Consider the following 13,208-nt stretch of genomic DNA (forward strand, 5'->3'; position numbering starts at 1 on the left):
TCAGATGCAATATTTTAATGAAGCACCAAACACTTTGGTATGAAGACACTATAAACAATCTATGAGAATAAAAAAAGAAACAGGAACCGAGCACACTAACATTACTGCCAAGGTGGGACAGGACCTGACAATGAACACTAGCAACACAGGGGCTAAATAAACAAGAAACGAACATGACACAGCAAACAGAAAACAAGATAAAATTCAACACAACAAAAGCCAGAGGCACAACTGCATCATATGTCAGAAGGCTTTGGGGCCAAACACGTTTTCTCTTTCTAAGCTCAGATTCTAAGCCTTTTTTTTTGTTTTCTTTTTTGGTGAAAGACAAAATGATGATGGCTTATAGCTTTACTCACCCTTTTACCATCCAAAATGTACTGCATATGATTTTCTTTCTTCAAATGAACATAAACAATTTAAATAAATCAATACAACCCCAGTTGGTGAATCAATGTCTTCTGAAGCAAAACAGTGGTGTGTCTAAGAAAATTGCTAATATTTTAAACTGTACCTATAAACCATCACTTACAGTTAACTGGGAGAAACTGGGAAAGGTGTGACACCTCTAATGTCTAATGTCAACTGTCAATCACAGCACTGGAATGGAAAAGCTCCAAAATGAAATCTCGTCATTGCAGTACCCATTCAGTAAACACCCCTTTTTCTGATACTCCAGCTGAGAGGTACAACAGATACAGCCACACTTTGAGTCTCCATTCATTTCATGTATAGGTTTGTAATCCAAGCATTGTCCTTACAAATTTGATTAATTAGTGTAGCTTCTTTTTTGAGGGCATATAGGTGTGCCAAATGGGGAAGGATCACTACTGTATACACTATGTATCACTACCCCCTCTCTATTGCTGTCAGGAGCATATTCAAGGAAGGATAGCATTTACAATGCAATGTTGTCACAGCCATTTCCATATTTGGTTTCAGTAATCCATTTTAGATCCAATTTCCTCCTGTATTTAGCAGTGATACATGCCTTAATTTTTGATCAAAATAATACAATTATTGCAATAAACTATGAATTTAGATTACATGATTTCACTCAATTAACAAGATGAACAATAAAGATGTTTGAAATGTGCATCTAATTTGTGCAATAACTTATTATGATTATCAAATTATTTAAATTCAATAACAATAATAAAAGTTTCATATACACAGCACAAACTGATGAAACCTTAGCTTGTAATTTGCAGCCAATGATTGCTTGATCCATCTGCTCTCACATTTAAATAGTCTGCTTCAGTACATGCTAAGCAAACATCTCACTGCATCAGAGTTCTCTCACTGATGTCTTTCTCCTCCCCTGCACCACCTGTCTACGTTTGCTTACAAGGACTATGATGCATATCTATTAGTGCAGCTGCAGATCATACGTTCACTACAGTGTGTCTTAGAAGTAGAAAGTTTACAGCAACAGCAGCAACTTTACCCTCCATGGCAGATCTATTAATAGTAAAATATATTCTGAGAGCTGTCATGACTAAACTTAAATTTAGCATTTTAAACAAAGCAGCTATAATTATCACTTGTTACTACCCAGCAACATTCTGATGACCACTAGATGACTTCATCCTTTCATCTGCAACACATTAGTTTATGGCATCTAAAGTTCCAGAAATTACTCAAAATGTCCTCAAAAAATGCAGCTAATTATTCCCATGGATAACATTATGACAAGATATGTTGATCTCCAGATACCTTCCAGTCGTTTGCTTGTTTTTGTTAAGACATATTATAGCAAATTGGACATTGCTTGGGAAATGCACAACATTTATCAAACTTTTTACTTAAACTGATTTTTACCCTTTGTAGAGATAATTGCCTTTTTTTTTTTTTTTTTCTGGTCCCACTTTATATTTGGTGGCCTTAACTACTGTGTACTTACATTTAAATTAATAATTTGGTACAATGCACTTATTGTGTACATGCATGTTTTTACATTGTACTTATATTTTTAAAAATACCTATATTTAGTTACATCTGTAATTAATTTCTGTAATTACATTTATAATTACACTGTTGACCTATCCCTTACACCTTAAACCACCCTTAAACCTACCCATACCACCAAACCTGTCCCTAACCTTACCGTATCCCACCTCAATAGCAGCAGAAGTGTTTTACAATACAATATGAATGCAATAAGTACATTGTACTTATTTTTTGATGTAAGTACATAATAGTTAAGACACCTAATGTAAAGTGTGACCTTTTTTCTTTGAGAATCGGGCACAAGAGAAATCTCTATTCATAAAAAAGGATAGTGCTGGTCTTTGATTGTGACTTGGTAAGTCACATTCAAAGCCGTTGTAAAATACTCTATAAACACATATCTCTTTACATCAGTCTTACATTTTATAAAAGCAATAAGCCCTGTGAAGCTGTGATTTATAGTCATTTTAGAAAAGTTAACCTGGTGTCCCGCTCTGTGCTTAACAAAGCCCCTAAACCAGGGGTCTTCAATGTTTTTCCAGTCAAGGACCCCTTAGGTGATAGAGACATGGGGCAGGGACCCCCTGATACAAAATGTGTGAAACATAGCCTCTGATATTAATAGAAACCAATCATATTACGCTAGTTATATTATTTTAAGACAGTTAGAACTATGTTGTTGTTGTACATGCATCATTGTCTGTATATTTTCTTATATTTTCAAATCTTTCAAAAAGATTTATGCATCGTGACAAAAATATTTAGCAATTAAAATGACAATTTATTAAGTTGTTCACAGTTGTCTTAATTATCTGCAGTTTCATACATTTTCCTTTTACAGTCAGGTGGACTATTATACAATTACATGAACTTCAGCTTTAATTCATAGAACTTTTACATTTAATTTTACAGTCAGGTGGACAATTATACATTTACATGAACTTCAGCCTTAATTTGAATAGAACTTTACATTTAATATTACTGTTGGGTGGATAATTATACATTTGCATAACCTTCAGCTTTAAGTTTAATAGAACTTTACATGTTCATTTTATTGTCAGGTGGACAATTATATTTACAGTATCTGACCTTCAGTTTTAACTTTAAGACGTCTTTAATGAGATGACTGACCCTGGTGAATTACACAAAGGCTGTCTATTCTGGGGGATATCGATGTTGCTAGGCAGAGTATCATGTCAGACCCAGGCTGCAGTTTTGCACCATATTTGCTTTTCAGGTAGGAGAGGGAGGATAATGCACTTTCACAAAGATAGGTTGTGGCAAAAGGTAAAATGCTCATCATTGCCTTTGTTACCAGTTGAGGAAAGTCTTTCTGGCAGGAGATCCAGAACTGGGTGAGAGGGGTTGTCTCATATATGTTTCTGTAAGTACTGTCAGTGCTTAAATCAATCAGTCATTGTCAAATTTGCTCAAATGTGCTCTGTCACTGTCAAATTTGATCCATCCGATGCATTGTTTTGAAATGGAAACTGTATCCATGTCTTGTCCTTTCGCCAGGACTCAGCTTCAGAAAAGTACTTTCCAAACTGCCCCTCGAGTGCCTCTAAGTGCGCAACAATTAAATCTGTCACTTGAGGCGAAAGCACAGCAGAAGCACTCAGGTCATCCACAGATGGAAACATGGAAAAAATTCCCTCCTTGACTCGCTCTCTCCATCTTTTCATTTTCTTCAGTAAAGCATCTATCTTGTCATAAAGCTGAATGGCATGTGCATTGCGGCTCTGCATAGAAGTGTTAAGTCTGTTCAGCTCTGAGAAAACATCCGCCAGATAAGCCAATTTAGTGAGCCATGTATTGTCACTGAACTTTGCAGCCAGCTCTGTGCAATGTTTAAGTAAAAACTCGTGAATAGATGCGCGTAACTCAAACACACGCGACAATACTAATCCACGAGAAAGCCAACGCACCTCAGAATGATAAAGCAGCGTTGTATGTTCTTCTCCCGCTGCAGCACACAGAGAAGTGAACAGGCGCATTGCAAAGCACTCCTCTTGATAAAATTAACAGCCTTTACAACAGAATCCATAACGTCGGAAAATTCTCCACTCAGTTGTTTCGCAGCCAGAGACTCTCTATGCAACATGCAATGAGTCCACAGCACATTTGGAGCTACTTGTTTGACAAGCGCTATTAGTCCACTTTTTAATCCGGCCATGGATCTCGCGCCATCAGTACACAGCGCAAAACATTTTGCCCAGGGTATGTCATGTTCTTGGAAAAACTCATTAATTGATTTGAAAATTTCAGAGCTTGTTGTGAATTCAGGCAGCTGTTTACAAAACAAGTCAAGTCAAGTCACCTTTATTTATATAGCGCTTTTTACAATGCAAATTGTGTCAAAGCACTGCACAATATCAAAAAAGGAAAATAATGTGTCAAGTTTAAATAGTGTCTTTGCAATCAGGTCGACGATATCGCTGGAAATGAAGCGTCCCCAACTAAGCAAGCCAGAGGCGACAGCGGCAAGGAACCAAAACTCCATCGGTGACAGAATGGAGAAAAAACCTTGGGAGAAACCAGGCTCAGTCAGGGGGGCCAGTTCTCCTCTGGCCAAACAAACCAGCAGTTCAATTCCAAACTGCAGCAAGTCAGATTGAATGGGCTCAGCTGGTTCCAGTGGTCTTTTCCGATGGCTGTCTAAGTGGCGGGGTCCTCAATGGGGATCTGTCTCTGGCGCTCATCCAGGTGTCTGGCCTCTGCCTACGATCAGGGACACATACGTCATCTCCCGGCGCTGATCCTCCATCTCAGGTGTTCGGTCATCTCAGATCATGTAATGGTTGGATCCAGACTGAAGTTCTGTAATTCCTAGCTACCACGGGATGTTAATCCCGTGGCAGAAACGGAGAGACAAGCAGAGACATGATTAGCGTAGCTGCTGTTCCATCTAAGCAAAAATGAATTGTTCAACCCAAGCTAAAGAATAATAATAATGTACGTCTGATCAGATATAACGGCAGTACAAGATTATAAGATGCATTATGTGAATGCTTGGCTAAAGAGATGTGTCTTTAATCTAGATTTAAACAGAGAGAGTGTATCTGAACCCCGAATGTTATCAGGAAGGCTATTCCAGAGTTTGGGAGCCAAATGTGAAAAAGCTCTACCTCCTTTAGTGGACTTTGCTATCCTAGGTACTACCAAAAGTCCAGAGTTTTGCGACCTTAGAGAGCGGGTTGGATTATAGCGTGGTAGAAGACAAGTTAGGTACGCAGGTGCTAAACCATTTAGGGCCTTATAGGCAAGTAATAATAATTTGTAAATGATACGGAACTTAATAGGTAGCCAGTGCAGAGACTGTAAAATTGGAGTAATATGATCATATTTTCTTGATCTGGTAAGAACTCTAGCCGCTGCATTTTGGACTATCTGTAGCTTGTTTATTGAAGATGCAGGACAACCACCTAGCAGTGCATTACAATAGTCCAGTCTAGAGGTCATGAATGCATGAACTAGCTTTTCTGCATCAGAAACAGATAGCATGCTTCGAAGCTTAGCAATGTTCCTGAGATGGAAGAATGCTGTTTTTGTAACATGGGAAATATGATTTTCAAAGGACAAGTTGCTGTCTAAAATAACACCCAGATTTTTTACTTTAGAGGACGTAACAGTGCATCCGTCTGAACTAACAAAAATGCTTCATTTCATTTCCATCTGCAAAGCGTACAAATGCCAAAAGCTGCGCATCCTTTGAGACATCTGTAGCCTCATCCAGCTGTAATGCAAAGGCCTCTGCCTGCTTCAGTTTTTCTACCAATTGCACCCTCACATCAGATGCCATTTCATCAATCCGCCGAGCAATGGTTGTATCTGACAACGGAATGGTTTTCAGTTTATTTACACAGTCGTCATTTCCAAACATTGTTTTGCACATATCAGTGGCGGCAGGCAATATCAGATTTTCTGCGATTTGATATGGTTTTTTGCACTGAGCAATCCTAAGAGCCACCTGATATGACGCTCACCAAATTTAGCTGATTTTCTCATTATTGTCTGTTGCCCTTTGAAAGATTTGAGGTTAGCCTGAAAGTATTCCAGTTGTTTGTCACGCAGATGACCATGGTTTGTCTCCAAATGACGCTGCAGCTTCAATGGTTTCATGCTTTCATTTGACTGTACAGCTGAACAAATAACACACACTGGCAATTCAATGCCGCCCGTGTCCTTATAAGTAAATCCAAGCTTTAGATATGTTTCTGAGTACTTTCTGGACTTATCTCGTTTGCGTTTGGCCGGGGCTTCTGCAGCTGGTTTATTAGCGTCCACATCTGGATTTTGTGAAGAGGCGGATGAGTCACTTAACATTACTCGGGGTGTAGCTATTACAAAGCGATCCATTCTGCCGAGTTAAATTTTATATACATTATTAGCCATTAGCGTTTTCAAATTAGCGCGCTCCTAGTTTTTTGTTTTTTTTTGTTTTGGCACGCTCAGTCTACGTTGACTTATGGTACATCCACGTGACTGCACATGGATGCAAGGGTTTTATTAAAGCTGTTAATGTAATAATTATAATATTTTTAAATTTAAATATTTTATCTTTGATGTTTTTACCCATGTATTGTTTTTTTTTTTTTTTACAAACAATTATTTGTATTAAAAATTATTAATGATCCAACATTAATTAGCGGACCCCCTGCAGTACTGCCGCGGACCCCCGGTTGAAGACCCATGCCCTAAACTGTTTTAAAATCATTATAAATCATGACTTATTGCTTTATTAAACAGTTAGTAAACAGTGTGTGTGTGTGTGTGTGTGTGTGTGTGTGTGTGTGTGTTTATGTTTTTTTTGTGATAAAATGTTAATTTGCATATGAACAGTCTCGTGAGGTGACTTCAGGTCAATTCTGCAATAAATTTTTATATTTATTTTAAAATTGGTTATAGTTACTATAACATCACCACAACAAATATGGGAATAACATATGTTGTTGAGAAGATATTTGGTATGTCACTGCAACAAATACTGGCTACATCCAACAACTATTTAAGGAAATTTTCCTCATCAAACTGTGAATGCGTCCTACTACATCTGATGTGTCATTAACTAATTAAATTCTGATGTTCTTAGAAACCGGTCCAAAAATATGAATCGCAATGCCTTGGAACACAAATGATACAAACGTATGAAGAAAGAAAATATACAAAGGTACAAAAGTTTGACGATTATAAGGATGATTATGTACTTTATTTTCATTTGTACCATAGAAACATCAGTATTTCTCCAAAATTACCGAAGCATCAATCAAACGATGTAAACCATATTTCTTTATTAAAGATTAAGAAACTCCAAGCAGCATATTCATAAATAAAATAAGAGTCTCCCTTAGATGTTACAGACTATGCTATGATACTGTTATATTTCATGGAATATCGAATGTTTTTTTTATCTGAAATCAAAGGGGCACAAGTGTAAGGCAGTGAAGACACTTAACCCTACAAATTACACATCCTTACCACCACTGTCGGCATCTCAAAGCCACAGGTTGTGTTACACAGTGTAATATATCACTTTGGTTCACATTAGTAACTACTTGGACTTGTACAAAATATACAGGATACAACCTTGAGTTATGACTGACAAGCATGTGCAGGGTGAAATCTTCTCGGAAACTGGTCTATGTGCTCCACGTTGACAAATGTCCTTTTCTTTGTGAGCTGACAAACGGCAAATTTCAGAAGGTCTGTGGAATGGCAACAGGAAAATACACACAGGTATCTGTAAATGGAGTGAGTGTACAAGGTTGTTCTGGTTTAGGTCACTAACATAACATGGCTGAGATTCATAATTGGTCTGAACCTCCTGAAAAACGATTAAAAAACAGCATGTAAAAAGAAATGTAAAAGTTTAATTGTACAGTCAAAAATTATTAATATGTCTGTTTGGACTATTTAGAATTGTCTACAAGAGATGTGTGTCCAGTTGTAGGTGTACCAACATGGCTTCATTTACACCAAGCACATATTCCCTTGCAACTCATCAGGAAAAAAAGATATCACAACATGTAAATTATGAAAATAATTTCATATACAAGTTTTTGTTTTGTTTTGTTTTGTTTTGTCTATATACTGTGTGTGAGGTGTGCAAATAAAGAAAAAAAAAGTTTTGGCAGAATATCAGAAAAGCAATGATAATACAACTCTTTTACAAATGACAGCATTTGTAAACTAATGTTTTTGTGAACTAATGTAAATATCCTTGTTGTGTGCCAATTTAAAGTGATGCCGTTATGTTTCTGTAATATAATTGTTCTCTCTGGGCTGGTTGTGCTCACGGATTGATAGTCTCAAAATAGTCTGAAAACACAGTTAAAACTTAAAAAAAAAAAAGAAAAAAACTTTCTTCAGTGCTGTTGCCATGATTGCTAAGTTTTAGCTTGTCTAAAGTCACTGTTATACTATTTTGAATGGTTTGCCTTTGCTTGTTCAGTACACCCATAAACAACATCAACTCAATGTAAGCACATACATCTATATCAATAATCAACAACCAAAATCAGAAAAGGAAGCAAAATGAAATTGGCCTCACTGTTTGCAGATTGAAGAAGGTTTATGACTGTAAAAGGGGTGCATAATTATCAGCACTCAGCTTTTGGGTTCCTACAGCCGTGTATGATCCTCTAGTAACAAAACGTGGAGAGACATCTTTTATTTCGGCACTTAGAAAACAATCACAATGAATTTGAGTCTTTACCCATAGAGAACAAAATTCACAAAGCCATTCAAACAGTCGTTTTGAATTATTTTTATATGTCCTTTTTTGTTATTCATTTGTTTTTGTAACTCAACTTCAAAAATTGAGAATATTCAAAATACACTTTTACTTACTTTGCTCTTTCAGTATTTACAAATATGTACAAGATTTCTCATGTTTTCATTTTTTTTTTCATAATAAAAATCTCTACATACTTTCCCCCCCTCTTTTTACACCGCCACAGTTTCCAAAGCTCCAACTGCACCTCGGCTTTCTTCCTTTGAAAAGCAAGTGTGAGGCAGCCCATGGTGACGATGGCCTTAGATGGATGTACTATGCTCAATAGCTTCTGGGATGGGTCCTCCTGGTACTGCCTGGTAGGACATTGGCATGGGCGTCTTGGCGGGACTCTGTCGGAACAGGCCGTTGGGAGCCCTGTGTTTGCATTGGATGGAGGGCATGGTGGAGCTGCTGAGAGGAAGGGGTAGGGTGCTGCCAGGACCCTGGGACAGCATCCGGCCCACCCCATGAGCTTGCTCCGGGAGGAAGGTGCTCACAGACAGGCCCGTGTCCGGGTAGTCTCGCAAAGCCTCCCGCTGCTGGCTGGCTGGCATGCTGCCGATGTCCAGGGCAGAGATCTCGATAGATGGTGCGGTGATCTGCTTGTGTGCCATGTCCTCGTCCATAAGACTGTTCATACGTTGATGCACCTGTTCCAGGTTCACCTCCTTGTCCTAGAGAGGGTGAGAGAAGAAAGGAGGGACAGAGAGGCTGAGATCTGCTGGTTCCAGGATGGAATTTTTGCTTTTAAGCTCCATGCAAGTAAGGCTTATTTGAGTTACTTGTCGGTGTGTTGCGAATTTACTAAAAAGACCCAATTGGAAAGATCAGAGAGTAGAAAATTGTTTGAAAGAGAAGTTTTATAGAATGTGCACCTTGAAATCAAATTTGGTCAGTGGGCATGCAAAATAATAATGCTCGAGTGACACTAAACCTGCCATTACAATTAACATCACTAACAACTTTAGTGCTGGAGCTAACCTGCATTTCATAAAAGACATCAACATTAAAATGTACAGGAATTATGATTGTAGTTAATTGTAAGTTAAAACACAGCATGCATTTTAAAACTGTGTACTTGGAATTTAGTAATTTAAAGTGTTTTCAAAGTTTGTTTCAAGCTCATTTGTGTTTTTTTTTTTATTTGTGTATATTTTTTTTGGCAAAAAAAAACTGTGCAGTTCATATTGTAATTTAAGTATATGCTGCATTCTGTTGTCAAATCACATACGTAGAGTTTTTTAAATGGTTATTTATGTATTTATTATTTTTAAATACCATAGTTATTCTCTTGTACCACAATGAAAAACAAAAATGTTAAACCACTGCATTATGAAAATAAAAACTATGAGGAAATAAAGTCCAGGTGAAAAGCTAATGTTGCTGCCTCAATGATCCTCCCCACAGATCTAGATTTTATCTACATTACATTGTTATTATTATGATTAGAAGTAGTAGTAGTATAGATTTATATGAATTCAGAAGACTTGAAATCCATGTATTTGCAATATATTTATGTAAAAAATGTATTTAATTAATTAATAATTATTGTTGTGAATGAATTACTATTAGATTTATGTGCCTGTTACATGCTTTATATTGTTGAGAATTGGTTAGGTTTTAGGTAGGTGTGAGCTTATGAGCTCAGATGATGCATATGCAAAGAATTACTTATTCTATACAAACATACGTGGTGTACATTTTAACCAGCCAAATAAAGATATTTTAAGAAACTAGTTTAGTGAGCATAAAAATATTGATGCCCTTTGTGTTAGAATGGCTGACAGTGGTTAAGAGCAGTTGCTTATTATCAATGTGTTCAATAAGAATAATGGCTAGGGAACAGCAACTTCATCTGTAAATGTTTCCTCTAGGAATGATTAAATTCAGAGTATATATGGATCAAACAATAAAACTATTACATTGTTAAAAAAACGAGAGCGAGAGAGAAAATCACTCCATTGCTTGAATACTAATAAATTGAATTTAGTAATTCAAAGCCAAAGTGGAGAGACCTAACTAGTCCATAGGTCTCATCTAATCTACAATTGTTTTTGAATATTCAGAGTCCACCACTGTTATAGTAAGGTCACAATCTGTAACACAAAATTATTTGTTAAGATCTCACAGCATCCTCAAATATGTAGATTAATGAAGCTTTGCAGCATCAAATGCAAATACACATTAAAGATTAATGCAGCTTTAGGGAGGGATAGGTGAGGAGTTAAGCTTGGAATTGCAAAGCAATTGCACTGGGTAAATTAGTCTGTCATGTTATGTTGAAGCAGACTACACATATTTGCAAGGGAATAAATGTTTCCACAAATTTCCCACAATCTCATTGCAGTTCAGTAATCCTTTTTGTCTTAACGAATGAAGAGAGTTGAGTTAAAATGTAAGGTATAATGACATAAAATTTTATTTATTCATAATATATCTATATATATATATATATATATATATATATATATATAATATAATATATATAACTGCAGACTTTTGCTGAAAAAAGTGAACAAGGAAACTCAGAAAAAAATAAACTGAACTGAAGGAAATAACCTGAGTGCTTCTTCTCAGCTACAAACACTCAATTATGTGTTTTTCCAAAACATGTCTGGTTTCTGTCAGACTACAGCCACCTTTTCATTGATTGTAGTGGAGAGTTGCATAGGTACTGCAACGACTTTAGACTCTTTAGGAATGCAATATTTTCAGATCTGATTAGTGTATTTTGGATGTGCTGAAATATGCGTGACTAGGCATTATCTGTCTAACTGGATGCAATGACTTCTAAACTAAATATGTGCACTAAGTCAGAAATTACCAAATTACTCCTCTTGTCCTATAAACAGTGAATCTATTCATTTAGTCATTTCACCATAGTCAGTCAACAGATGATAAATTGTGACTCGTAAATTGTATCCACAGTTTGCAGAAAGTAAAAAAAGGTCCACATATAAGGTTGAAACTTCTCAAACTCAGCTTTCATCTCAATCATCATGATAATGAACAGGTTATTTTTTAAAGCCAAAACCTGAGCTTTCCAATCATCTTTAAGGAAAGTGCGTACTAGATTTGCTTCAGGCCATGCAATCATTTCCAGCTAACCTTCTTACTAGTGGATTTTGTTAAGAATCTTAATGGCTCTAAAGTGTAAATTTAATCCTATTCTGATTGTTATATTGTGATATTCCTTCTTGTTACACAGGAAGAGGAAAAAGGTCTGAGATCTGAAATCCAGGGCATCTGCTGCCCTACCAATGCTGTTTGCAATGACGTTTATCCTTGTGGAATCTTGTTGCTTCTTTCATTGTCATGTACACCACTAAGCAAGCACTTGACTGAATTGAATGCATCCTCACCTTTGTTTGAAGGTATGCTAATGAATCATGCATCATTTTTAACAAAATTACGAAATTTCTTTAGTGTTTAGTCATTTAAATTATTGGACGATTAAATAAATGTACATCACTGATTCATGAAAGAGATCCACACTAATTAAGTCATCACTGCCACAAGTAGTGGAACTCTTATTGAAATATGTTCATAATCATGTTGCATTAGTTTAACGTCTCAACAAATTAATGCCACCAATTAAACAGCAGAAGTGTGCTTAACACTGATTTTGATTGAACTGGAAAATAATGTATCATCATTAATGTGGTATTGTGCTAATCGTTCAAAAAAAAAAAAGAAATGCAGGAAAGGCAGAGGCGTCATTCTAAACCAACACAATTTGGAAGATGAATCTGCTAAATGAGGCAACTAAAACACAAAATAAATAAATAAATAAATAAATCTTTAATGTTAGATGGCTTCTACATCTGGTCCGGTTAATTTCCAGCCAATCAAAAAAGAGGCCTACAATTCTATTCTGACCTGTGTCAATAGCTTCTGCTTCATCCCAGTCTCTTTCTCTGTCTGTCCAAATGTCCTTGCTCCCCTCCGATGAAGCAGTAGCAATATCATTATATGTCAATGGACCAGAAACCCTTGCCAGTCTGTAATCCTTAGTAACCTGCATGAGATCATAAACAAATGAAGAATAAATGTAAAATAGAAAATATAAAGATAAATAAATCCAATAAATAAATCCATAAAACTTGTCCACATTGACATATAATTGCAACAGGATGTCACACAGTAAATTACTAGGGATTATTGACTGTTTGGGGTTCGAATTATGTTTCTGGGGTGGCTCCTTTTGTTTTTTTTAAGAATAACTGTGAAGTGAAGTGACATACTGATCAGACAGAATCATGCAAGCACCCAATTTGCGCACACTTTAGTTTACGGATCCACATCTACCCTGGTCCAGTCTATTACATGCAGTTTAATTGGTAGTGGATGAGGATTTAGAAAGGCTTATAAAAGAGGTTATTAAGTGAAGCAATTATTCAGATATTTAGAAGTAGTTGATTTGAAGAGAACATTAAAGTTAGACACTTAATTGAATCATGAAGGCACAATTATGGGTATAAAG

General features: G+C 36.4%; 1 protein-coding gene across 1 annotated transcript in view; it reads right to left on the reverse strand.

Moving 5' to 3' along the window:
- Nucleotides 1-8,985: 8,985 nt before the first annotated feature.
- The window catches only part of LOC306852487 (glutamate receptor ionotropic, delta-1-like), a gene marked incomplete at both ends in the record, with an annotated part of 478,213 nt that continues 473,990 nt past the window's right edge, over nucleotides 8,986-13,208 (reverse strand). The window contains one exon of the mRNA XM_079389365.1: nucleotides 8,986-9,399. Coding sequence (XP_079245491.1) covers nucleotides 8,986-9,399 — 414 coding nt within the window. The remainder of the gene's footprint in view (nucleotides 9,400-13,208) is intronic.

The sequence above is a fragment of the Barbus barbus genome (assembly GCF_936440315.1).
Source record: "Barbus barbus genome assembly, chromosome: 32".
NCBI classification, from domain to species: domain Eukaryota; kingdom Metazoa; phylum Chordata; class Actinopteri; order Cypriniformes; family Cyprinidae; genus Barbus; species Barbus barbus.